The sequence below is a fragment of the Pneumocystis carinii genome (assembly GCF_001477545.1).
Source record: "Pneumocystis carinii B80 chromosome Unknown supercont1.5, whole genome shotgun sequence".
NCBI lineage: Eukaryota > Fungi > Ascomycota > Pneumocystomycetes > Pneumocystales > Pneumocystaceae > Pneumocystis > Pneumocystis carinii.
This window is the reverse complement of record NW_017264717.1, coordinates 348,618-375,714: the sequence shown is the minus strand read 5'-3', so window position 1 is coordinate 375,714 and position 27,097 is coordinate 348,618. Positions and strand designations below refer to the sequence as shown.

The 27,097-nt window shown below is 27.9% G+C and overlaps 14 protein-coding genes across 14 annotated transcripts; 7 read left to right on the top strand and 7 right to left on the bottom strand.

The window, feature by feature from the left end:
- Nucleotides 1–268: 268 nt before the first annotated feature.
- T552_01306 (ATP synthase subunit alpha, mitochondrial) lies at nucleotides 269–2,618 on the bottom strand. Its single transcript, XM_018369895.1, has 10 exons — nucleotides 2,600–2,618; nucleotides 2,111–2,262; nucleotides 1,955–2,064; nucleotides 1,800–1,903; nucleotides 1,184–1,755; nucleotides 1,016–1,140; nucleotides 832–972; nucleotides 616–783; nucleotides 487–569; nucleotides 269–437 (listed from the first exon to the last, which is right to left on the bottom strand). Exons 1-10 carry the CDS (start codon nucleotides 2,606–2,608, stop codon nucleotides 315–317), a joined length of 1,587 nt encoding a protein of 528 aa, XP_018226544.1. The 5' UTR covers nucleotides 2,609–2,618; the 3' UTR covers nucleotides 269–314.
- Nucleotides 2,619–2,858: 240 nt separating this feature from the next.
- T552_01305 (hypothetical protein) lies at nucleotides 2,859–5,067 on the bottom strand. Its single transcript, XM_018369894.1, has 7 exons — nucleotides 4,710–5,067; nucleotides 4,539–4,660; nucleotides 4,366–4,492; nucleotides 3,956–4,316; nucleotides 3,722–3,912; nucleotides 3,038–3,673; nucleotides 2,859–2,996 (listed from the first exon to the last, which is right to left on the bottom strand). Exons 1-7 carry the CDS (start codon nucleotides 5,020–5,022, stop codon nucleotides 2,905–2,907), a joined length of 1,842 nt encoding a protein of 613 aa, XP_018226543.1. The 5' UTR covers nucleotides 5,023–5,067; the 3' UTR covers nucleotides 2,859–2,904.
- A 385-nt stretch (nucleotides 5,068–5,452) lies between these two features.
- On the top strand, nucleotides 5,453–8,077 carry T552_01304 (hypothetical protein). Its single transcript, XM_018369893.1, has 8 exons — nucleotides 5,453–5,780; nucleotides 5,824–5,901; nucleotides 5,953–6,065; nucleotides 6,119–6,536; nucleotides 6,585–6,842; nucleotides 6,883–7,128; nucleotides 7,179–7,940; nucleotides 7,995–8,077. Exons 1-8 carry the CDS (start codon nucleotides 5,499–5,501, stop codon nucleotides 8,031–8,033), a joined length of 2,196 nt encoding a protein of 731 aa, XP_018226542.1. The 5' UTR covers nucleotides 5,453–5,498; the 3' UTR covers nucleotides 8,034–8,077.
- Nucleotides 8,078–8,267: 190 nt separating this feature from the next.
- T552_01303 (hypothetical protein) lies at nucleotides 8,268–8,732 on the bottom strand (the record flags this gene model as incomplete). Its single annotated transcript, XM_018369892.1, has 1 exon — nucleotides 8,268–8,732. One exon carries the CDS (start codon nucleotides 8,730–8,732, stop codon nucleotides 8,268–8,270), a length of 465 nt encoding a protein of 154 aa, XP_018226541.1.
- A 285-nt stretch (nucleotides 8,733–9,017) lies between these two features.
- Nucleotides 9,018–10,258, top strand: T552_01302 (hypothetical protein). The gene is made up of 9 exons (XM_018369891.1): nucleotides 9,018–9,066; nucleotides 9,113–9,180; nucleotides 9,228–9,347; nucleotides 9,397–9,709; nucleotides 9,760–9,770; nucleotides 9,812–9,950; nucleotides 10,003–10,068; nucleotides 10,110–10,143; nucleotides 10,185–10,258. Exons 1-9 carry the CDS (start codon nucleotides 9,064–9,066, stop codon nucleotides 10,211–10,213), a joined length of 783 nt encoding a protein of 260 aa, XP_018226540.1. The 5' UTR covers nucleotides 9,018–9,063; the 3' UTR covers nucleotides 10,214–10,258.
- Nucleotides 10,259–10,668: 410 nt separating this feature from the next.
- Nucleotides 10,669–11,751, top strand: T552_01301 (hypothetical protein). Its single transcript, XM_018369890.1, has 3 exons — nucleotides 10,669–10,965; nucleotides 11,012–11,287; nucleotides 11,332–11,751. Exons 1-3 carry the CDS (start codon nucleotides 10,714–10,716, stop codon nucleotides 11,704–11,706), a joined length of 903 nt encoding a protein of 300 aa, XP_018226539.1. The 5' UTR covers nucleotides 10,669–10,713; the 3' UTR covers nucleotides 11,707–11,751.
- Nucleotides 11,752–12,033: 282 nt separating this feature from the next.
- Nucleotides 12,034–14,798, top strand: T552_01300 (AMP deaminase). Its single transcript, XM_018369889.1, has 12 exons — nucleotides 12,034–12,215; nucleotides 12,265–12,487; nucleotides 12,538–12,792; nucleotides 12,844–13,034; nucleotides 13,075–13,140; nucleotides 13,187–13,243; nucleotides 13,292–13,396; nucleotides 13,442–13,577; nucleotides 13,624–13,690; nucleotides 13,733–13,881; nucleotides 13,924–14,486; nucleotides 14,534–14,798. The coding sequence occupies exons 1-12, from the start codon at nucleotides 12,078–12,080 to the stop codon at nucleotides 14,750–14,752; spliced, it is 2,169 nt and encodes a 722-aa protein (XP_018226538.1). The 5' UTR covers nucleotides 12,034–12,077; the 3' UTR covers nucleotides 14,753–14,798.
- A 105-nt stretch (nucleotides 14,799–14,903) lies between these two features.
- Nucleotides 14,904–16,109, bottom strand: T552_01299 (hypothetical protein). Its single transcript, XM_018369888.1, has 4 exons — nucleotides 16,055–16,109; nucleotides 15,871–16,003; nucleotides 15,576–15,812; nucleotides 14,904–15,523 (listed from the first exon to the last, which is right to left on the bottom strand). Exons 1-4 carry the CDS (start codon nucleotides 16,066–16,068, stop codon nucleotides 14,939–14,941), a joined length of 969 nt encoding a protein of 322 aa, XP_018226537.1. The 5' UTR covers nucleotides 16,069–16,109; the 3' UTR covers nucleotides 14,904–14,938.
- Nucleotides 16,110–16,158: 49 nt separating this feature from the next.
- Nucleotides 16,159–17,378, top strand: T552_01298 (hypothetical protein; the record flags this gene model as incomplete). Its single annotated transcript, XM_018369887.1, has 4 exons — nucleotides 16,159–16,362; nucleotides 16,411–16,709; nucleotides 16,757–17,236; nucleotides 17,288–17,378. The coding sequence occupies 4 exons, from the start codon at nucleotides 16,159–16,161 to the stop codon at nucleotides 17,376–17,378; spliced, it is 1,074 nt and encodes a 357-aa protein (XP_018226536.1).
- Nucleotides 17,379–17,656: 278 nt separating this feature from the next.
- T552_01297 (hypothetical protein) lies at nucleotides 17,657–19,753 on the top strand (the record flags this gene model as incomplete). The annotated part of the gene is made up of 5 exons (XM_018369886.1): nucleotides 17,657–17,782; nucleotides 17,833–17,969; nucleotides 18,021–18,651; nucleotides 18,704–19,453; nucleotides 19,499–19,753. 5 exons carry the CDS (start codon nucleotides 17,657–17,659, stop codon nucleotides 19,751–19,753), a joined length of 1,899 nt encoding a protein of 632 aa, XP_018226535.1.
- Nucleotides 19,754–19,984: 231 nt separating this feature from the next.
- Nucleotides 19,985–22,753, bottom strand: T552_01296 (hypothetical protein). The gene is made up of 11 exons (XM_018369885.1): nucleotides 22,635–22,753; nucleotides 22,481–22,587; nucleotides 22,402–22,438; nucleotides 22,270–22,348; nucleotides 22,037–22,225; nucleotides 21,806–21,980; nucleotides 21,666–21,762; nucleotides 21,324–21,621; nucleotides 20,818–21,279; nucleotides 20,467–20,775; nucleotides 19,985–20,423 (listed from the first exon to the last, which is right to left on the bottom strand). The coding sequence occupies exons 1-11, from the start codon at nucleotides 22,710–22,712 to the stop codon at nucleotides 20,026–20,028; spliced, it is 2,229 nt and encodes a 742-aa protein (XP_018226534.1). The 5' UTR covers nucleotides 22,713–22,753; the 3' UTR covers nucleotides 19,985–20,025.
- Nucleotides 22,754–22,918: 165 nt separating this feature from the next.
- Nucleotides 22,919–24,724, top strand: T552_01295 (hypothetical protein). Its single transcript, XM_018369884.1, has 7 exons — nucleotides 22,919–22,964; nucleotides 23,015–23,048; nucleotides 23,101–23,357; nucleotides 23,402–23,481; nucleotides 23,529–24,441; nucleotides 24,486–24,567; nucleotides 24,613–24,724. The coding sequence occupies exons 1-7, from the start codon at nucleotides 22,962–22,964 to the stop codon at nucleotides 24,678–24,680; spliced, it is 1,437 nt and encodes a 478-aa protein (XP_018226533.1). The 5' UTR covers nucleotides 22,919–22,961; the 3' UTR covers nucleotides 24,681–24,724.
- Nucleotides 24,724–25,193, bottom strand: T552_01294 (hypothetical protein). Its single transcript, XM_018369883.1, has 3 exons — nucleotides 25,128–25,193; nucleotides 24,877–25,063; nucleotides 24,724–24,828 (listed from the first exon to the last, which is right to left on the bottom strand). The coding sequence occupies exons 1-3, from the start codon at nucleotides 25,146–25,148 to the stop codon at nucleotides 24,761–24,763; spliced, it is 276 nt and encodes a 91-aa protein (XP_018226532.1). The 5' UTR covers nucleotides 25,149–25,193; the 3' UTR covers nucleotides 24,724–24,760.
- Nucleotides 25,194–25,219: 26 nt separating this feature from the next.
- T552_01293 (26S protease regulatory subunit 7) lies at nucleotides 25,220–26,980 on the bottom strand. The gene is made up of 8 exons (XM_018369882.1): nucleotides 26,906–26,980; nucleotides 26,754–26,829; nucleotides 26,379–26,698; nucleotides 26,156–26,324; nucleotides 25,621–26,111; nucleotides 25,516–25,577; nucleotides 25,367–25,467; nucleotides 25,220–25,322 (listed from the first exon to the last, which is right to left on the bottom strand). Exons 1-8 carry the CDS (start codon nucleotides 26,935–26,937, stop codon nucleotides 25,266–25,268), a joined length of 1,308 nt encoding a protein of 435 aa, XP_018226531.1. The 5' UTR covers nucleotides 26,938–26,980; the 3' UTR covers nucleotides 25,220–25,265.
- Between the last annotated feature and the right edge of the window lie 117 nt (nucleotides 26,981–27,097).

Here is a 27,097-nt window from a genome sequence, read left to right as displayed (position 1 = left end):
TTTATTCTAAAGAAATCTTTATATTGCTTTTTTTTTACAAATTTTCTCCAAAGAACCATATATAATCTTAAGAATCTTATATATTCGAAATACTTTTTAATAATTAGCAAACTATTCCTAAACTTAGCTCTATAAAGATCTTTAAAATTTCATATTACTAAATCTAATATTTCTTAACCATAAACTTAGTAAAAAACTAAAGATAGTTTCAAAATGTACATTTTTTAAGTAGAAAAATAAAACAATGAATGAATAACATAAATCAAATTTTAGTTGATATAAGTAAATATATTCATGTTATTTAATCCATAAACTTAAGTAAATGTTTTTAAAAATTCTTCAATAATAGTTCGAATTTCATCATTTGTTTCTTTTGAAAGGGAACCTTCTTCTCTAATTTTTGTCAAAAGGCCTGAAAAATTCTGCCGAAGATGAGCCTAAATTTTTATTAAAAGATGAATCTATAGAACTTTAATATAGACTAACCAAAAAAGCTTCCTCGAATGGACCAATTTTTTCTACAGGTAATTTATCAAGTAAACCATTTACACCAGCAAATATCAATGGCACTATTATCCAATTAGAAACATTAAAATGTTATCTTTTCATAATTACCCTGTTCTTCAACAGGCATAGGAGAATATTGATTTTGTTTTAAAAGCTCAACCAAACGTTCACCACGACTCAAAGTCAATTTTGTAGAGGTATCAAGATCAGAACTAAACTGAGCAAATGCAGCAACCTCTCTATATTGAGCCAAAAAGAGTTTTAAAGAACCGGATACTATATTATAGTAGTAATTGAATAATAATAAAAAAAAATACAATATACCTTGTTTCATAGCTTTAATTTGAGCAGAAGAACCAACACGAGATACGGAAAGACCAACATTAATAGCAGGCCTTATACCCTTAAAGAATAACTCTGATTCCAAAAATATTTGACCATCAGTAATAGAAATAACATTTGTAGCTAGGATTATTAGAAAAAAAGCAATGAAATAAGAAATAATTACGAATATAAGCAGAAACATCACCACCTTGTGTCTCAATAATAGGGAGAGCAGTTAAAGATCCTGATCCATGCTTTTCATTCATTTTAGCAGCACGTTCTAAAAGTCTAGAATGAAGATAAAAAACACTATTCCTAGTAAATAAAGCAATTCAAATAATATGCAACATACTCTCCAGGATAAGCTTCTCTTCCAGGAGGACGTCGAAGAAGAAGTGACATTTGGCGATACGCAACAGCCTGTTTTGACAAATCATCATATACAATTAAGGCATGGCGTCCATTATCACGAAACCATTCTCCCATAGCACATCCAGAAAACGGCGCAATATATTGAAGAGGCGCAGCCTCAGATGCAGTAGCAGCCACAACTATAGAATATTTTAAAGCATCATTTTCCTCTAACGTCTGTACAAGTTGTGCAACAGTTGATCGTTTCTGACCAACAGCTACATAAACACAATATAACTTTTTAGATTCATCATTTCCATTATTCCATTGCTTTTGATTAAGAATAGTATCAAGAGCAACAGCCGTTTTTCCAGTCTGCCGATTGCCAATAATCAATTCTCGCTGACCACGTCCTATAGGAACCATAGAATCAACACATTTCAAACCTGTTTGCATAGGCTCTCTAACAGACTGTCGAGGAAGAATACCAGGCGCCTTCATTTGAACACGTCGACGTTCTGTAGCTTTAAGAGGTCCTTTACCATCAATTGGATTGCCCAAAGCATCAACAACCTTCACCACATTAGAAATACTCTTTTAAAGGCATTTTTAAGTACACGTCCGAGCAATGAAGGACCAACTGCAACATCAACAATATCACCTGTTCGTTTGACAATTTCTCCCTCTTTTACCAAACGATCATTCCCAAATAATACAACACCTATTCAAACAATTAAACCAAAATATAAAGTCTTACAAAAAAATAACATACCCACTTGATCAGGTTCTAAATTTAAAGCCATACCTTTAATACCAGATGAAAATTCAACCAATTCTTCAACTTGAACATTATTAAGACCATAAACTCGAGCAATTCCATCACTAACAATCAATACTATATTACTGATTAAAAGAATAGTCAAAATACCCAACACTGAGTACACGTCCTGTTTCTGTTAAGTTCGCATCTGCAGAAATACCCCTAATTTTTTCCTCTAAAATAGATGAAATCTCAGTTGGAGATACTTTATCAGAGAAACTCCTTGTATTCATACGAATTACAGGATATTCTGCAGAGATCTAATACCAATAAAATTAACAATCCATCAAAACATAAAAAAATTAATAAATCTCAAATAAAAAAGAGATAAAATCCAATAGAAATATAGTCAAAGGGTATATCTGTAATTTCATACAAAAAAACAGTTTATTCCAGTCATTATTTAGAGAAATATCCCGCCATATATTATTTTTAAATAAATCTCAAAAAAAGGTTGTTTATCAAGCAAATTTCACGGAAAAAAAGATCACATAACAATCAATTCACTGGTTTATTTATAAAAAAACATATTTTCCCTTGTTTTCTTGGAAAAAAACCCTTTTTTTTGCAAAAAATTCGAAATTTTGTTTCACCTACCATTCTCATAGAGGATCGCCTAAAAAACCCGGAAAAAAAGTATGAAGCCATACGTGCAGAAGAGGTTATCATTGTTCCTATTTATAACCCTTTTTTTCTAATATAAAAACGCTAAAATAATCTTTTTTCCTGAACTTAAAAACGAGGTAGATAAAACCTCACAAAAAACCCTAAACAACAAAGACACAGAGTAGAGAAGATATATATTTGTAAATTATATAAATATATTAATAATTTGAATAAATATGTATCAGTTTTTCTAAATAATAAGTTATATAAAGAAATGAAAATAAATCAGTAGAAAATTAATCAAAAGATTCAATATCATCATTTATATCATATAATAGAGAGTTATGAAAATCATGATTCTGAATTAAGGCAGGGATGTCAAAAAAGGCTATAAAAATTAGTGAAAAAAAGAGATAAAAAGAACTATACATGTTTTTTTTTTTAAAATGATTGATTGATATGGAAAAATTTCAGTTATCATAGATATTGAAGATTTGATAGTGTTGTAGTAAAGATTGTGACAATTAGAATAACTTTTGTAAATAGAATCAGTGAAATAATCATTTTTTAATTTTGTTTCTTGTATAATTTTTTGATAAATAGGATAAACAATTTTTGATGCAGATGAACGCTTTACGGGGGAAGGTAAGCCTATTAATAAGCCCATTATAGCCACAATGGAAGAGATCCGTTGTTGCAAAGAAGAGTGCCATACTTTATTTGAAAGCAATATATCAGAATAACTTAAAGAAGAAAGTATAAAATCAACATGTTTTATATCATTGCAAGATTCCAAATAATTGTGATGAAGTGCTAATATATAAATATCATAACTAACAGGTATCATGTCCAATATATTATCAGGGTCAACCTTTGATATTCGTCTTTCGTAAACTTTTAGATGAGAAGGTAAAGAATTTTTTGGGAAAAGATGTTTTGATTTATCCTCTGGAGAATCACCAAGACGCTTATTATATATAACTTTACCAATAGCATGAAAAAACCCTAATGTAATATCTCGATTTATAATTGAATTAATAAGTAAGTTTTTCTCCTTAGAAAAACCTAAATTTATATTATTTCTTTGTAATATCAACATAGAATTAATAAAACCTTTGTTTGAATTCTCTAAAATTATTCCTACAATGAATTGTAAAGAATTTAATGCCGAGCGAATATCTCCAAAAGATGATTCGACAATTGATTCTATTAATTCTAAATTAGGTTTTTGAGAATAACGACATTCAATATCAATTATCTTATTTATTGTTTTTTGAAGAGATATTTTCGTAATTGGGTTAAAACTATAATAACATTAGTATTAAGTTTAAATAAAAAATTGCTAACCTAATTTGTATCGTTTTTTCAGATTCAATAATATCCTTACCCAATAAACTATACAAACTTAAGCCTTTAACTTTCTTATTATCTGTTTGATCAAATTCTTTAAAATCCATTTCTGTTATTATTAGGACAAGAGGATATTTATTTCTATATGATGAAATATAACGAAGTATAGCCAATTGAAAATCATGGTCTTTGTCAGGAATGTCAGAAGACGATGTATAAATATTAGGTAAATCTTCGATCAAAATAATCTTAGAATCAGAAAAAGCATTAGACGTATTATCAAAATCTAAAGATGAATATTGCTTCGATATTAAAAGAAAATTCTCAAATTTTGAAAACAATGATAAATTATCTAGGTCTAAACAATTCATAAGAAAATACTACAAAATAAATACAAGAATAACAACCTATATCTTCTGACAATACAGACATTGGATTTTGCCATTCCAAAATTTCAAATCCCATTTCCCGGGATAATACATTAATCGTAGCTGTTTTCCCTGATCCTGGTGGTCCCGTAAGAATAATTAATTTCTAATTTATATTAAATAATCAAAATATACATATAATAAATCCCCACTTTCTTTAAATTCTCATTTAATGCAATTGATAACCAATTACGAGTTTCTGCAACTTTTCTTTTACTAACTGCCAAATCACTAACTGTTAATGGCCTATATTTCTCATTCCACATCAAAACATCTTATCTCATAAGAAATCATAAATATAAAATTCTATATAGCTCATATACCACTACATATACTCTTTTTTTCCATTTTATTTTTTTCTTCTCTATCAAAAATTCTCATAATATTCCGGGATCTTTTATTAACATTTCTAATAAAACAACTAGGCTCTTTCTCTTCCTCTGATTCACTCTCAATACAAATAGAATCACTCTCAAGATATTTATCTTTTAATTCAACCAAAGAACGCCCTAATACACCAAATTTCTCCTCTTTTTCGCTACAAACTCCCCCTTTAGAGGATATAACCAAGTGTTTATCTGATTTTTCAGTGATTTCCTGTATTTTTCGCCTCTTTAATCCCGTCCTTCTCCTCATATTTAACAACTCTCTTTAATCTCAAATAAAAAGCTCAATTTTAAGGCTAATTTAACCGGAAAAAAACGTATACTAATCATTAACACCGTCTCTATTCATTCCAACTCATAAATCTCTCAAAAAACCCATAAAATACCCTCAAATATCGATTTATTCCTTAAACATTAAATGTTGACGTTCACGATTTTCTCTACGTACACTCGTAGATTTCGAGCCAACCGACATAAAAACTTGAGTGCAGCAGGATATAATTTGATGGGCTTTTTAGCCATAAAAACACAGAGAAACAGAGGATTTCTATAAAAAAAGACGATATTTTCATATTAGTTTGCTTGAAGCAAAAAAAAGCGGGTCTTTAAGGGCTATAAATGAAGGAGTTATAAGGAAATTAAAGTTTAAGAGAAATATATTATTAAAGGGCTTAATAAGAGGATATAAAGGCGAATACGCATAGTTATTATAGGGGAATATCTAGAATGTCGCATGATTTGTCAGCAGAAGACGTATTAGACGATGAAATTGAGTTTGAAAGCGCATATGCTAGAATGTTATTTTCTAAGGACAGAAAGCCGATAGAAGGGGGTCATATAGAAGATAATCAATGTGATATTAAGAAGATGAGGAGAAGAGGGTCTATTGAGGGGAAAAAAGAGAGTTTAAATGAGATTTCAGGGGAAAATATAGAAGAATCTAATTCTATGCCGAAAATAACCGAAAATATGGATAATTCGGATAGAAATTATATATATGACAGAAAAGTACGATATTTTATGTATTTTTTTTTTTTTATTTAGTCCCTAGAATCATTTTATAGCAAAAAATGTAGAACGTCCCAAGAATCTTAAAAATGAGGGGGAATTGCAGCCAAATTCTCAACAGGTATGAATTTTAGAGACATTATTTGTATAGTAATACTTATTATTTAATAAGTTAATTGATATTTCTGGATTTTCGAATTCTTTGGCACTTGTAACAACACAAACTAAAACGAATCAACAGACTCAAGAATCACATACATTTCAAACACCGTCTTTAAAACAAAGGTATAAGGGGTTTTATTTTTAAGATTTGCTTTTTTTTTTTTAAAATTTAATAGTTGGAGAATCAATGCATCATCTTCAGCTCGTTGGAAACGTATCGGACGAATTGGTTTGGGTCCACCAAAACGTGCAGAGCGTCTCTCAAGTGAAAGCGTAGATGAGCTTGAAAATGGTACAGAAGTGGGACAGGAGGACTCTAAACTACCTTTTTTAGACACAGAAAAGCAAGACATACAAACTTTTAATGATGATAAGGAAAATATACCACATGAACATATTATAAATAAAGAAAATATACCAAAAGAACATATTAAAAATGAAGAAAATCAGTTTAACATTTTTCCTGTACTCTCGAATTCAATATCACCAATAGAAAATCAAAAAACATCACCAAAAAAGTTCAAAAAAATACAATCATTATTAACGAATCCGGTAAACTGTCTCCAGAATACTGACCTAATTGTTCAAAATAAGGTAGTGAATTTTATGTTTTGAATTAATCATGAACTAAATTGTCTAAAGAATGAATCTATTTTACCGATTTATATTTCAAAATCATCACTTTTTGAAAATTTGCAAAAAAATATAGAAACGAATTCCCCTAAGGACCCTTCTATTAAGAATTATGATGCATGTCGTTTGCCGTCAATATTAAAACCTGAAAAGAAAAATTTAGTAGATGTAAATGATAATGTTTTACCTCAAACAAATTCTCCTAACTCAAAAACTAATTTATCATCATCACATAATGGTTCTTCGAAATCTAAATCTATTACTTATGTATGTATATATCCCTTAATATTGTTTCTAATTTTTATAGGTAAATTCAAAACCTTACAATCGACTAGATCTTATAGGAAGGGGTGGAACTAGTAAAGTGTTTAGAGTAATGGACCAAAATCATAAAATGTTTGCTCTTAAAAAAGTTCATTTTGATAAAGCAGATAAAAGTGCTATTGTTAATTTTAAAGACGAAATTGAACTTCTAAAAAAACTTTCAGGACATGAAAGAATTATTAAATTATATGATTCCGAAATTAATGATACAAAAGGTTATTTAATGATGGTACAAATATAAACTTTAAGATTTTCATAATTATATATAATAATTTATAGATATTGGAAATCGGAGAAATCGATTTATCACATTTACTTGCAAAACAGCATCAGAGACCATTAGATATAAACTTTGTCCGGTTATATTGGGATCAAATGCTTCAAGCTGTTCAAGCTGTTCATGATCAAAAAATCGTTCATTCTGACTTGAAACCTGCCAATTTCTTGCTTGTTGAAGGTTCTCTTAAACTAATAGATTTTGGTATTGCCAAAGCAATTGGAAATGATACTACAAACATTCATCGTGATTCACAAATTGGAACTATTAATTATATGTCTCCAGAAGCATTATCTGAAGCACATTCTAATACTCCAGGTGAACAAAAAGTTATGAAACTAGGTAGAGCAAGTGATATTTGGAGTCTAGGATGCATATTATATCAAATGGTATATGGTAAAACACCTTTTGCTCATCTAACAATGTTCCAAAAAATCAAAGCAATACCCGATCCTAGGCATCCTATCAATTTTCCAACTATGGCTTTTCCTATTACACATACTGGACAAACTCAACCTGATGGCGTTAAAGTTAATAAAAATTTAATAAAAGTTATGAAAGGTTGTCTCGAAAGAGATCAAACAAAAAGAAAAACAATACCAGAATTATTGCAAGATCAATTTTTACGACCTGAAAAACATTTCCAAAATTCAAAACCAACCGTCAGGCTAACATTAGAACAAATGATGCAATTAGTCGAACAAATCGTAGATGCTGTAAAGTCTCAAAAACATACTTTGGAACAATTAAAAGCTGCTACTAATGTAAACTTCTTTTTTATTTTATTATTATCTTTTTTGTCTAAAATTATATTATAGGACTCATTTACGAGATTATTAGAAATGCAACAAGATTAACAAAAAATTCTATTAACCATATTTAAAAATATTTAACTTTTAACCATTTATCTTTCATCTATAGCAATTTCAAAACTCATCAATTCATATTAACACTAATTTATCATTGGGTTTACAAAAATGTCATTTATGTCCTTTTTTTTATTTCATTATCAATTCCTTTACTTTGCACTATTATACTCCTTCCTATTTATGTAATATCATGTATTTTAATTTCAAAAATCCTAATATTAATTAATTCTTGTCTTTTTTCTTCTCATTATTTATTTCCCTTAATATTGTATAATCTTGCTTACTTTTCACAACTTTTATACGTCTTTGTCTACGTTTTTTTTTTATAAAATATGACATAGGCGCCTTCGTCTTTTCTAAAACTCTCGCTCTACATGTATAACGCTTCTCATCTATATACGGTTCTCCTTTTAACGTATAATTTCTTGATCCTAGCTTAGATACACAATTTAATCTAATTATGTCTCCAACATTAACATCACGCAATTTCTGAGGAATCCTAATAAGATCCCCTTCCGTAACAATAAATGATTGATTATAAATATGTATTACTGCATAAAATAACCTTTCAAACATAAATTTTTCAATTGCTCTAACATTTGATTTAATAGATCCAACCGGACCTTTAATGTCCCGTTGAAAACATATATATCTACTCATTAACAATGGTATTAACTTGTTATTCATTATTTTAGTCATAAAACAACATTTTCCCTCTAAATATATCATCATAAAAAATTGACTTTTATTTCTTTATATCTCTACCAAAAATAGGCCTAAAAACACCGTTTTTTAACCAAAATATATTAAAATATCTTTCTGCTTTTAAAAAAATACTTGTTTTATTCATAAAATCCCTTTTTTCCCTTCAATTTACACCTTTTTTATTTTCTACTTATCTATCTTGATTTATCTGACGTCTTTCTTCGATAAATCTTAACCTCAATTATTAACAAATTATTAACTTTATTAGAAATTTCTTAACAAATTCTTAAGAAATTCTTAAAATTTCTTAAAAATGGTTAATTTTCTTAACTTTTTTCTTAACTTTTATTAACTTTTAATAGCCACAAGGTGATTATATTAAGAATCATGTTAAGAAAAGAGGACGCCGTCTTGACTTTGAAGAAAAGAAGTAAACTTATTTTATTAAGGGAGTTAAGAAGGATTAAACCATGTTAGACGTAAGAGAGAGGCTCATATTGCTCATAAAAGGGCAGAATATGCAAGAAAATTGAGAGGTATTAAGGCTAAAATATATAATAAAGAACGAAGAGAAGAGAATATACGAATCAAAAGATTGTAAGAATAAGAGGGTTATTAAAGGGATTATTAATGGAATTATGAGCAGAATAAGAGCTCATGAAGAGAAAAAAGTTAATAGAGGGGTCGGAGAAGGGATTCCAGAAGGAGCGGTGCCAACCTATTTATTAGAACGTGGAGAAGAGAAACAGGCTAAAATGCTTTGTAATATGGTTAAACAAAAAAGAAAGGATAAGAAGGAAAGATATAGTGTTCCTCTTCCAAGAGTTCGTGGGATTTCAGAAGAAGAAGTATTTAAAGTGATTAAGAGTGGAAAAAGTAAGAGGAAATTGTGGAAACGAATGATTACGAAAGCGACGTTTGTAGGGGAGGGATTTACGAGAAAGCCGGTTAAATATGAGGTAAGAAAGGATAAGAATGGTATGGTAGTTTTTTTTTAATGATTTAAAAGAGATTTATAAGGTTTTTTTTTAATAAAAATGAAAAGTATCTAATTAACGAAGACCTATGGCACTTCGACAGAAAAAAGCGAATGTTACGCATCCAAAATTAGCAGTAACTATGCAATTTCCAATTCTAAGTGTTAAGAAAAATCCACAATCACCTATGTATACGCAATTAGGTGTTTTAACAAAAGGAACAGTAAGAAAAAAAAGAAAGAGAAGATATCTATGAATATTCTGATGCATAATAGATTATTGAGGTAAATGTGAGTGAAATGGGACTTGTAACACCAGGAGGAAAGGTTGTTTGGGGGAAGGTATTAATAAATAATTTTTATTAATTTTATAATATATATAGTATGCACAAATAACAAATAATCCAGAAAACGACGGTATATAATTCTTTTTAAGTATATATAATAACGAGTTTTAGGGTGTGTGAATGCAGTTTTACTTGTATAAATAATTTTAGATAAATATTTCTTGATGATTATTCATGATATATAATATTTATCAGAAAATTGGAATTTTCATCATTCATAAGGTAATTATATAATGGCTAATATTTTTAGAGATATTTTATTAATTCTAGTTGTATTCTTAGCTATCAGATCAATTATTAATTATTACGATCAAATTATTTTAGTTTTTCACAATCTGCACTTAACAACAACCATTAAGTTGAAATAAATATAAATATATTGCAGATATAAATAATCATTAGAAACAAACATTTTATACAATTTTCATAAAGGTTTTACAACATTTTATACATAATTCAGCACTTTAATTTTTTTGAATAATAAGAAATGAGGAAAAGCTTGGTTTTATGGATAATCATGCCTTTTATACATATCTATGGGTTTTCTGTCTATGATGACGTATATATTTCTAGTTAAAAAGGCCATTTTCATCAAGAATAGGTCTTAAGTCAACCACGCTATCAAATAAATTTTAAAGAAATGCCTATATCAAGAGATATAGTGAATGAACGTCTTTTTAATAGCAATAAAAAGCATAAAGATAATACAGAATATGAGATATTGAAGCTTAAGAATGATGAATATCTTTGTACAATTCCTAAAGTTGATGAAGGGTTAATAGAAGGAGAAGAAACAGAAGAAGAAAAAAATAAAAAAGAACAAGAGACAAATAAAGCATTAGAAAGGGGATTAAAGCTGCTATCTCCTATGGAGAATTCATGTATTTATTATGTAAGGGAAGATTTGAATATTTAAAGTATAAATAATTTAAAAATAGTTGGAAGGATGGTGGACATATGTATTTTGTTATAATAAGTATGCAAAACAGTTTCATCAGACAGAATGGGATGGTACACAAAGAGGTCTTCGTATGTTAGAGAATCAAAGTGAGAATTATTATTTTTTAGGAAAGTTAAATGAAACTACAAAAAAAAAAGAGCCGGAACTTTCATCTAAAATAGAATATAATGGAAATTCATATTATATTAGCCAAAGAATGCATGGGGGTACATATTGCAATCTTATTCAAGATAACCGTCATATTGAAATTCAGGTATTTTTTAAAGATAAAAGATTTATATTTAAATAATTTTTTAGTATATATGTGAATCTGATACTTATGATAAAATAGTGTTTATATCAGAAATTTCTACATGTTCATACAAAATGATTGTTCATACGTCAAAGTTATGCAAAGAGTCTTTTTTTAATCAAATAAGCAATAAAAACGTACATATTGTTAGCTGTGAAAAGATATTGAATAATAATGAATATGTCGAATTAATGAATATTTTATATCCAAAAACACCTAATAACTTACGTCTGGATATTTTCTTTTCTAATTTCAATATTAGACATATAACTAAACAAAAAAGAGTAAAAAATGAGAAAAATAAAAATATATTTAATCAATCAAATAAACATAGGAATAGAAAAAAGGTATCATCAGAAGAAAGAACCTCAAAAAAATAGATTCTTTAAATATCTATATAAACTCAAATTTATCAATTAACTATACAATAATATCCAAAAAATAGGCACAAAAAATATAGCTCAATCTATCATTTATAATTCTTAAATAATTTTGCAAGGATAAAGAGATTCTTAATCATTTTACTACATTTCTGTATATAAATTTTTATTTTTTTTTAATATATATATATTTATTTATTGACGCTAATAAATATTTAAAAATAAATACATTTAAGATTATATTTAATTGTTTCAATTCATTATTCTGTCTTAATAATTAATTTATTTATCTAATATTTATAGGATTCTTAAGCTCTTAGGAAAATTTTACAAGAATTATTTATATAAAACTAGACTTTTAATAAGATAAAATGAAGATGGATCAAAGGAATAATGAATATAATAGATATCTTTTAAATTCATATGAAGAAGCACGTTTTTTTAATGATTTTTGTTGTATTGATTCTCTTATTTATGAAGGACTATTTTATGGAAAAGAAGCAAAGGATGTATGTCTAGGCGTATATAAAACAACGTATTATATTGATTCTTTATAAGCAGGAAAATAACAATTGTCCTGTATTTTTTAAAAAATCAAATTCATCAAAAAATCAAGTACTTAAAAAAATATGTGAAAATAGTTCATATAAAAAAGAATTTGAACCAGATCTATGTCTAAAAGAAGCACAGGAAAGGGCTAATAGATGTCTATATTTTCAAGAATACTATACACTATATAAAGAGGCTCAAGATCTATATGAAGATATAACAGTTTGTAAAAGTACTGGAATTCCTAGATATAATTGTCTATATATCTGATTTCTGATACAGCAGATTTAGAGTCAATGGGAAAATTGAAAAATATATGTTCTTCTTTGTATAAATGTCTTATACTTCGTAATCAGTATATTAAGTTCTCACTTCAACGTCATATTGATAACCCAAGACATGAAAAAGTATGGGACATATATCCTAAGGATAATGAAGAATTTGAGATTGAAAAATGTTTAATTCCGGGTGAAGATAATCAAATAAAGTATAGATATGAAAGCTCAGGAATTTTTCAAACATATTCATCTCAAAATGGTATAATTATTAAGAAGAATTAGGTTTAAAACGTTTAACTATTTAATTTAGATATGGATATTGGTAATTCATTATTAAATGTTGCAACAATATCTGAATTCTATGAAAATTTTAAGGAAATTTGTGATGTAATAAATGATGAATCAATTAAGGAATTTTCTTCTAAAAGGTTAAAATACTTAGAAGATAAATGGGAAGAATATATAACATCTCATGAGAAAGACGAAATCATAAGAATCAAAGTATTTTTTTTTTCTTTTTAAAAATACTAATATATAAAAGCAAATTCCTCTTAAAGACTTTTATAATATTAGAAAAGTTGATACACATATTCATCATGATGCATCTGTTAGCAATATTTTTATATAAATAAGTATAATACTTATATTAATAGGCTACTAAAAAACATTTGTTGGGATTTATCAAAAGAAAATTGAGAGATTCTCCAAATGTATAATCCTATAATTCTTTAGATATTATATTTAACTTTTTTTGGTAGGATATTGTGTTATATCAGGATGGAAAATATCATACATTAAAAGATATATTCGATTCTTTTAATTTAACTGAATATGATCTTACAATTGATACTCTTGACATGCATGTAAGTTTATGTTGGAATTATATAATGGATCTTTAATTTTCGAAGGCTTATAAGGATACATTTCAACATTTTGAAGTATTTAATTCAAGATTTAGTCCATTTGGAAAACCTATATTTAGAACTATTTTCTTAAGCACAGATAATTATATGAAAGGAAAATATTTTGCAGAATTGACACATGGTATTTACCTGTTATTTACTAATTATTATATATTTATTTTGTATAGAGCTTATTAACAAATTAGAAGATGATAAATATAAAATGGCAGAATATAGACTTACTATTTTTGGGATGTTCGTTTTATAATTGCTTTATATAAAGTTAATTGTAAGTAGATCATTAGATGAATGGGATAAATTAGCATCATGGGTTATTGATAACAATTTGTTTTCACTAAATGTTCGCTGGATAATACAAGTTCCTAGAATTTATAATATTTTTAAAAAGAATGGGACTCTCAATAACATGGAGGAACTTATAAAAAGTAGGTGGTTAAATTCAATTTATAATACTTATATTTTAATAGATTTTTTTCAACCACTTTTTGAAATAACCTTTGATCCATCTAAAAATCCTAAACTTCATATTTTTTTACAGAGAGTTGTCGGCTTTGATTCTGTAGATGATGAATCAAAACCTGAAATTGAAGTGGATTGTAAATTCTTAACTCCAACTTGGGATTATCCGGAAAATCCACCTTATCTTTATTGGCATTATTATACATATATGAATATGGCAGTTCTTAATCATTGGAGGAAGGAAAGAGGATTTAATACCTTTCTATTTAGGCCACATTCTGGAGAAGCAGGAAATATTAGCCATCTTGCATGTTCATTTTTAACAAGTTATTCTATTAATCATGGAATTTTACTAGAAAAAAATTACACAATACAATATTTATATTATTTAGCTCAAATTGGGATTTCTATGTCTCCAATATCAAATAATTTATTATTTTTAAGGTTTCATGAAAATCCATTTCCACTTTTTTTTAAAAGAGGATTAAATGTAACACTTTCTACAGATGATCCTGTTCAATTTCATTTTACAGAAGATCCACTCCTTGAAGAATATGCTGTAGCTTCTCAGGTATGTAATTTATATATATATATATATTATTTTATTTAACATTTAAGATTTGGAGTTTATCTGCTGTAGACATGTGTGAACTTGCACGAACTTCTGTTCTTCAGAGTGGCTTTGAATATAAGCTTAAAATGGAATGGTTTGGAGATGAATTTCAGGATGAAAATAAGACAAATGTACCTAAAATTCGTCTGGATTTTAGGAAAAAGACATACTTTTATGAATTATTTATATTAATTCGGAATATTGCTTTTGATTCAGAGAATTAATCATTTTTAATATAAAAACCCTTTAGCTTTATACATACTAGCAATCATATTATTATTATTTATAATACATAACCCCAAATGGGTAAATTATTTTATAGTTTTATAATTAAAAATTTAATAATATATCCTTTGCATAATTATATACAATATATCTGCCTTCTACCCTCCTAAAACATTCAAAACTGTCTAAGTATGTAATGTTAAATCATCTTTAAAAGTAACTCGACGGTTTTTTTTGCCATCTTTATTAAGAGATAACTCATCCTCAATACTATCCTCAATCTTCCGTTTTAGCCCTTTAAACTTACGTGTCTGAAGTTGATCAATATTCTGTTTTGCTAAATGAATTTGCCCAATTTTATCTCCCATTATATCAACATCAATATTCTTTTTGATTTTAGGCAAATGTTTTTTTGGCTTTTTCATAGCCTCCTTCATCATCTTCTCATTCGCCTCATGTGTTCTCCTAATAAGAAAGTCATAACGTGGTCCCATCTCCTCCAATTCTATTTTTGATCCTGATCCTTCTTCCTTCATATATTTAACCATATATAAACGAAAAAAAACAGGAGGAAAAGGATTTTCATCCGTAGGCTCTTCTGTTAGAAGACATACAGCATACTGAATGCCCTCAATATTTAATTGATCTGTTGTTTTTCCATGAAAAAAGTCAAGAAACATAGATTTACACAATTGATATTTTGGTGATGATTCAAATAATGATCCTACAAATAAAATCATTGGTCTTAGCCCAATAAAACACTTTTCATTCTTATATCATCAGTATTAACCCTTATTCCTCTGTAATCATAGAAAAACATACTTTAAACTCTATCATTGAAACTGCTGCTTCAATACGCAACTCAAGCATATCAAGAACCTGATAATCAAACATACGGACAAAGATTAACGTATTTTGACGCCTTTTTCCACAACTTCCTACCACTAAAAAGCTTGCATCATTCTTTTCTGATAAAAAATTCAATGAACTTGTGTTTTCAAACGGATAAATCTGGTTTTTTCGAGAGAATTTAATTGCATTGGGCTTCTTTAACAAGTACTAAACATCATTGACTCAGTAAACTCTTTATATCTCTCTTTTCTTGTTATTTTCCTACCAAATCTAAAAGTGCTGTTTGAACCACCTTATTTGTTGATGATCCACGCAAAAAAAGAAATGTTCGTCCTGATTCTTCTATCTTAGGCTCCCGTTTCTCAATTTCCCGCTTTGATCTTGCATTTCTAGCTTTTCTATACACTCATCAATATACATCTCTATAAAACACCTATAAATCAACTTACACAGCTCTCAACATCTCAGCAAACCTTCAAATCTCTCAGAATTCGATAAGAAATTCTTAATCACACTGATAAAGGGTAGGTCTAACCCTATATCTGGGATTTAGATGAGTTTTTCTACTTGTTTTACAAATCCACCTCTTATCAACAGGTTTAAAGCCTTTTCTACAGAGTTATTTGTCAGGAAATATTGGCCAGTTATCTCAGCAGCAAGTTCTCCCCGCAAAAAAGCACAGATATTAGAGGGATTATCAAGTTCATTAGATAGTTCATGGGAAATACTGGAAAAAGGCATTAGAAATACAAGTCAAGTAAGGAATAGACTAGGAACAGATGAGAGGAAGGCTTAAGATGCTTAGGATTCTTTTTTTATTTCAAATACTAAGGAAATTAAGGGAAAAAAAGAAACAGCGATTGGTATTTTTGATGGGGTTGGAGGATGGCAGTCATTTAGTATTGATGTCAAACGTTTTTCATGGGGACTAAGTGACAGGATTGTAAAGATTTATGAAAATGAGGTATTGAGGGGAGATACTGTAGTGGATTCTCTTAGAAAAGGATTTAAAGAGGTTTTACTGGATAAAAATATAATTGGAGGGGGAACAACAGTCTGTTTAGGTCAATTTTACTATGATAAAGGCAATATAAGGGTTTTAAAGTAAGATATTATTATTATTAAGAAGGGGAGGTTTATATGAAGATCAGTCTTGGTGATTCTGGATATTCGATTTATCGCTATGGTAAACTTTTCTTTAAATCAAAGATACAGAGCCATTTCTTTAATGCTCCTTTTCAGCTTTCTAAAATTCCTTTAAATGATTTAGAGCATAATAGAAATGGTGAAAAAACATATATAAAAAACGAAATACATGATGCAGATATATATAATCATGATCTAAAACATGGTGATGTAATCCTATTTGCAACAGACGGGGTTTTAGATAATTTATTTTTTGAAAATATACAAACAATTATTACAGAAACACTTATTAATGCTGGAATTTGGTTAAAATCAGGCCAAAATATCTCTCCATATATTGGTGAGATTTCAAAAGATCAATTATTATTAGCTACACAAGTTTCCAAACATATTGTTACATTTGCAAAAAAAAATGCACAAAATACAAAAATTGATACTCCATTTTCAAATGAAGCTAGAAAACATCGTTTCTTTTATCAAGGAGGGTATAATTCCTCTTTATTTATTTATTTTATATATAATTAATTAACGAATAGAAAACCCGATGATATAACTGCTTTAGTTTTAATGGTATTCAGTACCTCATCTTTAACAATACCATTTCCAAGAACTCTATACTACATTTAACAAATAATTCTAAGATAATTTCTCTAACAAATTTTCAATATATATATGGACATCTGATCTAATACAATCTTATCTTATCTTATCTAAGATAAGATTGTTATATAAGACAACCTTCATAAAAATATTTTTAAATACAGGATTATATCTTGGCACTTTTGGCACTAGAAATTTAGTTATCTGAGATGGTATTTGTACTTTAATAAGGGATCAAAGAGATAGTTTTTGAAGATAAAAAATATATAAAAAGAAAAAGAAATTAAATAAAAACAAAGATTTAAATGGAACGACGAAAAGCAGAGATTGAAGAGAAGAGGAATAAGCTTGCAGCGTTTCGGCGTCATGTTCAGGAGCGTCGGGGGCAATTTGAGCTTTCAAAAGCATCAGATGATAAAATATTACAAGTTGTAAAGAAATTGAAATAGTATGAGAGGAAAAATTAATATGGTTATATCAGGAGAAGAAGAATAAGTTTTATAATAAGAAAGAAATTGATGAACTTGTGATACGTTTGATGGGAGAGACGAAAATCGAAAAGAAACAGGAATTGGAGGAAGAAGAGGCTTTAAAAGAGGAAAAAAAGGAAATTGAAGAGTAGAAACCAATAATATAAATGAGTTTCAATTATTGATGAATTTTTTTCAGAAAAAATAGAGTTGAAAATGTTTATACATTGTCAATGACACATCCTATACCTCTTTTTAATATACCGCCTTTACAGCAGGAAATGAAGCCTATAACATATAATAAAGAGATTCAGACGTCGTATGAGATGGATACCCGGGTGGAGAAAGAGATAGATATTGAAGCAGAAGTGGAAATTCGGTTAAAACAAGTATTGGATGAGAAAAATGAGAAAGAGGAAAGCAATAGAAGAGAAGAAGAGAGTATAGATATAAAAGTAGAAATTTTACAGGATGAAGAAAGGAATAATATATTTAATTCTAGTTCATTTCAAAATTTTATAGAAAAATCATCAAAAATAATTGAAAGAGTTTTAGATGAAGAATATCAACCAACAATAGATTATTCAGAAGATTATTCATTAAATAAGGAGAATTATACAGAAAAAAAGATTAAAGAAGTGATACAATTTCAATGTGAAAAATGGACATCTAAAAAAGTGATAACAGATTTAGACTGGAGCAATTATTTTAAAGAATTATCATTAGCTAGTTATTCAAGAAATAAGGGTATTTTTTCGAATTCTGATGGACATGTTATGATATGGAATTTACATCTACATGATAGACCTGAATATATCTTTAATTCCCAGGTTTAATATGATATCTTTAATTATCAAATATAATTATCTAACTCTGATCAAGAGCGATATTTTATCAGCAAAGTTTTCACTTTTTCATTCTAATTTGATTATTGGCGGTTCTTATAATGGACAAATTCTTATATGGGATACAAGAGTAAATTCTCTTCCTGTTCTTACGACGCCTTTAGGATGTACAGGTCATTCGCATCCTGTCTATAGTGTAAAAATGGTTGGTACATCTAATGCAAACAATATTATCAGTATGAGTACAGATGGAATTGTTTGTGCATGGACAATTGATATGCTCACGCAACCACAAGAAATAATTGAATTAACAGCTCCATCATCTTTTAAATATGATGATATTTGTTCTAGATGTATAGAATTTCCAGAATCAGATCCTACAACCTTTCTTGTAGGCACTGATGAGGGAAATATGTATTTCGTTAATAGGTATAATCGAGCAGGTCTAAAAGCCGGTATTGATCCTAGGTCAATATACAAGGGTCATACGGCTCCGATAACATCTATCTCATTTCATCCTTCTAAAGGACCATTGGACTTTGGTAATCTTGTTTTGAGTTCAAGTTTAGATTGGAGTATTAAATTATGGAAAATAAAACCATCAACAGTTTTAAATACAAATCATTCAGACAAAGATTATAATTTGAATTCTAATATTCCAATTATGGAGTTCGATTGTGGTGAAATGATTTATGATATTAAATGGAGTCCTATTAGACCTGCTATATGGGCATCTGTAAATGGAGGGGGTTCTCTTGAAATTTGGAATTTAGATGCTAATACAGAGGTAAAAATAAAAAAAAAAAATCCCTGATTCTCTAAAAGAATTTAGATGCCAGTTGCACAAATCTTTCCATCTACAACATCTTCTACTAATAAAGCATTAAATAAATTATCTTGGGAAAATTATGAAGGGAAAAGAATTGCAATTGGAGGATTAGATGGCGTTGTTTCTATTATTGATATTGGCGATTTTGGAGGAACAGAATTTAAACAAGAAGAATGGATAAAAATGAAAAAATTTATCGATAAAAATAATAATCATGATAGAACAGAGTCAGAAATCAATGAAATTCAACCTCTATAAACTACTTGATTTTAATTATACACATTTTATCTTATATTTTCAAAATTAAATCATATAAAATAAATCTATATATTTGACATATTTAAAATATTTATTTTAAAACATACATTTTCATCATTCTATAATCTTTGGAAAACAATTAAAAGTAATAATTTGTTTATATTATAGAAGAAATATTTTAAAAATTATAAAAAATATTAATTTTATTTATAATGCTTTAAGTAAGCATAATCCTGCAAATTTGTGTTAGAAAATATTCATGGATCCTAAAATTAAAATACCCAGTTGGAAGACCACTTCCTTTTATATAGTTCATCAGAAGTTAATCCTGGTTTGCCATATGTAAGTGGAGAAAAATAAATAAAACATCCTAAAAGAAAACATGTTAATATCGTAAACATAATATTAGCCTTTTTTTGCATATTAACTACTTTCTCTTTTCCTATATTTTCTTTATCTTTATTTTTTTTTAAAAAATAGGAAGAAAGCAATGATTTACTATTTTTTTCAAACAATAATTGGAATAGAGATCCAGATAAAAGTGCAGAACAGATATGCGCAGGAAGATAATGATGTAAAAAGAGTTGCCGACCCATTAAATAAAATGGAAGATAATGTAATATCCAAGAGAAAAAGAAAAATGTGGTATAATTATAGAATAATTCGCGAGCTATTTAACAATCAATGTTATATAATATTTTTAAAAATCTTACATTCTTTAATTAAGCTTAAACCTCTTCGCAATAAAATTTGATCTGAAATTATAATAATAACAAAAACAACAATAAATATAAATATAAACCACCATCCAAATGGGTTTCCCAATAAGTATATTTGTTGCGATTCAGATTCCTTAGTCCAAAAACTAATTCCCCTGTTTAATATTGGCCATTCCATAGGATATGATGAATAAGGATGAGATTTAGTTAACAAATTATTATGCCGAAACATAGACAATTGTAATTCTACATATTTTTTATGAAATGGAAGACTTCTAAGTGTATAATTTTTGATTTCACGGCCTAATATTAATTAAAAAAATAATTTATTATAAATAAACATACTAGTATCATTCATGTCAATAACTTCATCAATAAGCCAAACATTATTCTCTTGTTTTATATTTTTATTGCCATTAACCTCTTGTTGTTTAAAAGCCCAATCAGGTAAAGAATTTTTATTAGACCACATTGCTACACCTGTTAATTTATGAATTAATTTGAATCTTTTTCCTTTTGTTTTAAGAACAGAATTGTTTTTATCATGTTCACATTTAATTTGAAATACAGTTTCATTATAACGATTTTTCAATTCATTTGATATAGTGGTGAACTCTTGATTAGCTGGATTCCGAGGAGATGCCACATCATGAGTTAATAGATATGTATTTGTTGAAACATGTTTTAATCTAATATAATCATTGTTTAATACATGCTTTCCTAATGTTCTATTATTAAATAAATGATCTGGTTCAATAATCCAGTAATTATTTGTATCATTATAGATATATGCAGTTACTTGTTGACCTATATATTTTAAATCAAAATTAATATGTATATAATAACTAAACCTTGAGATGATACACGACCATCAGTATATCGTAAAGGATATCTAGCTGTATGTGAATGAAGAAAAGCATTTGTCTCTTTATGTTTTATAAGAATTTTATCATAATAATTAACCTCAATTGAGCTAGAAGAAAGAGTATTACCATCTAGAGTTTCTTGAAAAGATGGAGTCATAAATCTATCACCTGGCCCTGTCTTAGAAAGAACAGTAAAATGAATATAAAACCAAAGTAAATATAGAATAAATGGGAATATTATAAGAGATATAGCTCTGGCAATAAAATGTTTAGCAAAATAATTCTAGATATTTTTAAGAATTAAACAATAAATTTCACAATATTTACCAAAGTATATCCTTTACGAATATCTAAAAGGTCCCATAAATCTATAGCAACCATTGTACCAATAGTTATATATGTAAATAATCCAACATATTTTGTACTTAATATCTTAAAATTTTAAAATCAATAATTCTAAGGATTACCTAATTGTACATGATAAAGATAAACCAGTTAATAAAAGCCATTTCCACCAAACAAATGAAAATTCCAGATATCTTATATTGCAAAAACGAATATAACAATATAATGTAGACGTCATTAAAAATATTAAAATAGAATCTAACAAAATAAGTCTAGATTGAGTCACTTGAGCATTATCTATTACAAAAAAAACGTCAATTGCATTAATTATAAATAAATTTATAATTATATACCAAAAAGAACAAGAAATGCTGCTAATGTTGATGAAAGAAGGCTATGTCCTGAATGCATCATAATCAAAAACACCAATGGAACTACCATAGCCCCAAAAAATGCTGGAACAAAGCGAATATACATATAAGGAACACTATTCTTAATATATGAATCCCCAATACTTTCAAAAAAAAAATGGCCATCATATCCTTTTAAAAATCAATTTTTAATTAATATAATAACTAATTATAACCAATTAACCATCCAAAAAATGCAAATAAAAGCTTAGAAAATGGAGGATGCACATCAAAAAAGTATGTTCGCCTAAGATACTGTCCAGTTATTAAATATTATTAATTGTTATTAAATATTATTTATAAAAAACCATTGACATAAACTTTCCAAAATGAACCTCATCAAAACTACCAAATATAAGAATATTTAAACCGTAGAAATGTTCCTACACTACTTCTGAAGGATGATTAATGTTATAAAATCGTGTTAAAAGACTTAATATAATAATAATAATAAAGATAGATTTATATGTAAAAAACTTTTTATAAAATTTTTTCTAAAAAAACATAATTCAATAATTATTTAAAGAAATCTATTAAATACCTCTTTAATTTCATGTTTTTCCTCTTTTTCTTCAATTATTTGTCCTTTTTTTATACGGTTTCTAAGAAATGACTCCATAATTTTAATATTTTCTAATTATTTTTTAATATTTTTTATTAAAAAATTAATATTTTTTATTATTTCTTAACATTTCTTAATATTTTTAATAAAAAATTATTATCTTTTTTAAAATTTGTTAATATTTTTTAATAACCGAGTTAACTTTTTTAAAAATATTAAGAAATTTGTTAATATTTTCTTAACATCTCTTAATCATTGAATAAGATTGTTTAAAAAAGGTTAAAAATCCTTTAAGAAGATGATAAAATGGTTAAAAAGTATTTAAGAAAAAAAGAAATATTTATTAACATTATATAAAGCTTATTAATAATGGAATTGTGGTAGAAAGTCTTGGTAGAAACAAAGGAAGAAATAATTTGAATAATAAACCTTATATTTTGCGTAGGAAATGAAGGATCAAATGAATATAAAGGATATTCAGAGAAAGAACAAATTATTTTAGCAGAATTTGAGCGACGACAGAAGATAAAGAGTATTTATATACCTACAGATGATGGGAAAGTACGAGCCAAGCTTCGTGAGCTTGGTAAACCTATTACACTTTTTGGAGAGGGACCAGCAGACCGTAGAGATAGATTAAGAGAGTTATTAAGTAATTTTGATGGGACGGTAACATTTTCAGAAAAAGAAACAGAAGAAGAAGTATGAAACAAGAGTATTTTTATGTAAAAAGGTTGATTTTATAGATTGAAGAAGAGTTTTATACGAGTGGAACAGAAGAGCTTCTAATATGTAGAAGAAGGATTGCAGAATATTCGTTAAACAGGTATTTAGAAATAAATAAAATCAGGTATATAAGTTTATGTGAGAAAGAGCACGAACAAGAATAGCACGACAAAAGCTTGAATCTCGTATTCCTTTGATGAAAATTATTAATCATAGAAAGGCGATAAATAAGGAATTGAAGACATATATTTCATTGGGATCTCAAATATGTTCAGATAGACCAGTTGGAGTAGCTAGATTTTCGCCAAATTCGCAGTATATTGCATCAGGATCATGGTCAGGAACATGTAAACTTTATTCAGTTCCTGATCTAGAAGAAAAACATAAATTTCGTTATCATGCAGATAAAATTGGAGGTATATCATGGAGTCCTGAGGCTACTATTGGAGGTGTTTCAGAAGAAGCAGTAAATTTAATTACAGGAGGGAGTGAAGGTGATATTTGTTTATGGAATTTAAAAAGTGAAACCCCGATATCTGTTCTAAAGGGTCATGAAAATAGAGTTTGTAGAGTGGAATTTCATCCATCAGAAAAGTATATTGGAAGTGCATCGTTTGATGGTACATGGCGTTTATGGGATGTAGCAACGACTACAGAACTTCTACGGCAAGAAGGGCATTCTAGAGAGGTTTACGCTATTTCTTTTCAAAACGATGGAGCATTAGTATGTTCTGGGGGACTTGATGCTGTTGGAAGGGTATGGGATTTACGAACAGGTCGTACAATTATGAATTTAGATGGACATATTAAACCTATTCAATCCCTTGATTTCTCACCCAATGGTTACCAAATTGCATCAGGTTCAGCAGATGATACAATTAAAATTTGGGATGTTCGAAAAATAAAATGTATATCTACAATTCCTGCACATAAAAATTTGGTTTCTGATGTTAGATTTTTTAAAACTGCACGAGAAGAAGTATTAATTCAAAGTAAAGAATTAATTCCAACAACCTCCGGAATTTATCTTGTTTCAAGTGGCTATGATGGAAGAGTAAATGTAAGTTAAAAAAATACATATATATTTATTAATATCATTATAAGATATGGAGTTCTGATGATTGGGTTTTAATAAAAAGCTTAATTGGTCATTCGGATAAAGTAATGAGTGTAGATATTTCAAAAGGTATTTTTTTCTATTATATTAAAATATTTTTTAATAAATTTCAAGATAATCATTGGATCGTTTCTGCAGGTTGGGATCGTACAATAAAATTATGGGGAAGTGAAACTTCATAGAGTTATTATCTGGGAAAATTCGGAACATAATATATATCTTACATTTCTTTTAAACAACTATTGCTTATTATTTTTCAATATTAATGTAAATTTTCTTCTTCTAGTCTATTTAAATATGCTTCTAAATCAAAGTTTGGGTCATTTAAATCTACAATAATTAATTATAACTATTATTTAATTATATTAATTTTTTTGCCTAAACTATTCGCTTTTAATAAAGATGGTGCATAAAGTTTTGCATATTCTATTCGTGCTTTGTGTATAACATCTTCTTTACGTTTATATAGTTCTTGCTGTTCTTTTTTTTTCTTTTTTACTGCTAATGTATTACGATGTGTATATCCATATCCTATACCTGCTACAAAGGCTGACCATTTAAAAACCTATTCCCTTATAAATATTGAATTTAAATATAATAAATCTATGTTGAATTTAATATTTTCTTACATTTTGTATAACAGGTTCCATATTTTAGTTTGAACGTCAACCCTCCTAAGCGCACATAAACGTAAAAAAAAATATATATATATAGAATAGGTTTTTTTAAAACGAATATATGTTTGAAAAGATGAAATATTATTTGAATTATTGGAATTGAAGATATTGAGATGTAGAGCTGAATTTTTGATTGCCTTTGATTACCTATAAATGAAATATTAGAATAATTTTAATAATATAAAAAATACTTTGTTAACAGATTCAAGAAAATCTTTTTCTGTAACTACTTTTCGACGAGCTCTAATAGCAAACATTCCTGCTTCTGTACAAACAGAACGTAATTCAGCACCTATATAATTTTATTTATATAACCTAAAATTATTAATATATATATTACCTGTTGTATTAGGACATAAACGAGAAATAAGTTCCCATCGAATATCTCTATCCACAGACATTCTATTCTTGTCAAGAAAAGTTATGTAAAAAAAATATTGCTTACGTTCGTGTATGTATTTTTAAAATATTTGTACGTCCTTCTAAATCTGGTAAATTAAATTCAACCTTTCTATCAATTCTTCCTGGTCGTAAAAGAGCAGGATCTAATGTATCTGGTCGATTGGTTGCAAACATGACTTTGATATTACCACGAGGATCAAATCCATCCAATTGAGTAATTAATTCAAGCATTGTCCGTTGAACTTCATTATCTCCACCCGCTCCATCATCAAAACGAGTACCTCCAATGGCATCCACTTCATCAAAAAAAATGATACATGCTCTTTTAGCTCTCGCCATTTCAAAAAGTTCACGAACCATTCGTGCACCTTCTCCTACATATTTTTGAACTAATTCTGATCCAATTACACGAATAAATGTAGCATCCGTTCTATTTGCTACAGCCCGTGCACAAAGTGTTTTTCCTGTTCCAGGTGGTCCATAAAGCATAATACCTTTCGGTGGATCAATTCCAAGATTTACAAAGCGTTCCGGCTATTTATAATTAAAAAATATTCAATATTACCATCATATCATACTAAAAGAAGAGGAAGTTCAACCACTTCTCTCAATTTTTCTATTTGTTCTTTACATCCACCAATATCATTATATGTTACATCTGGCTTATCTTCTACTTGCATCATTGTAACCGATGGATCAATTTTAGGCGGTAATGGAAGTTGTATAGCATATTTTTGTCTCTCAACCCTATTTATGAATAAATATACAATAATTATCCCTCTATTCTTTTTTTTTTTATACCCCACTCGCATCCCTTCTTCAATATCCGTAGGACTCACCCTGTCTCCAAGTTTAACAACAAATTTTGCAATCTGTTTCACATTTATAACATATTTATTCTCTTCAAGATCTTCTTTATTCTGAATAATCTTTGTACATCTTGCTACTTGTAAAGGCTGTTCTTCTGACATACGTTGTCTATCCTTCGCAAGATCCCAAAAACGTCGGTCAAGAACACCCGTTTCTGCTTCTTTAACTCCGAGAACCTCATTAACCTTCTTCTGAAGCTCCTTAATGTCCGCATCAATCTTACATAAAAGATCATGATATGGTCCTGTTCCCTACATATTATACCCATTAATTCCCCCTTTTTTCTCCAAAAAAAAACTTAATTACATATGTCTTAAGTAAAAGAATATCTCCATCATCTAACGGCACTATTTTCTCCTCTTCTTTATCCTCATCTACCACCCTAAAATTTTTATTAATATTTATTCATTATTCACTCATTTTGGCTCGTTTTTTTTCCTGAAAAAAACCTTACTTACTTTTTATATTCCTCCCAATTCTCTTTTCCCATTTTTTTTATCAATTTCTTAACGTTTTATCCCTTTTTTCTTATTTCTTATTTTTTAATTAATTTATTACGTCTTACGATTAACATATAAACCTTAAAAATTTTAATAAATAAGCTTGATTTCTTTAAAATCTTAAGAAAATCTTAAGAAAAATCTTGAAAT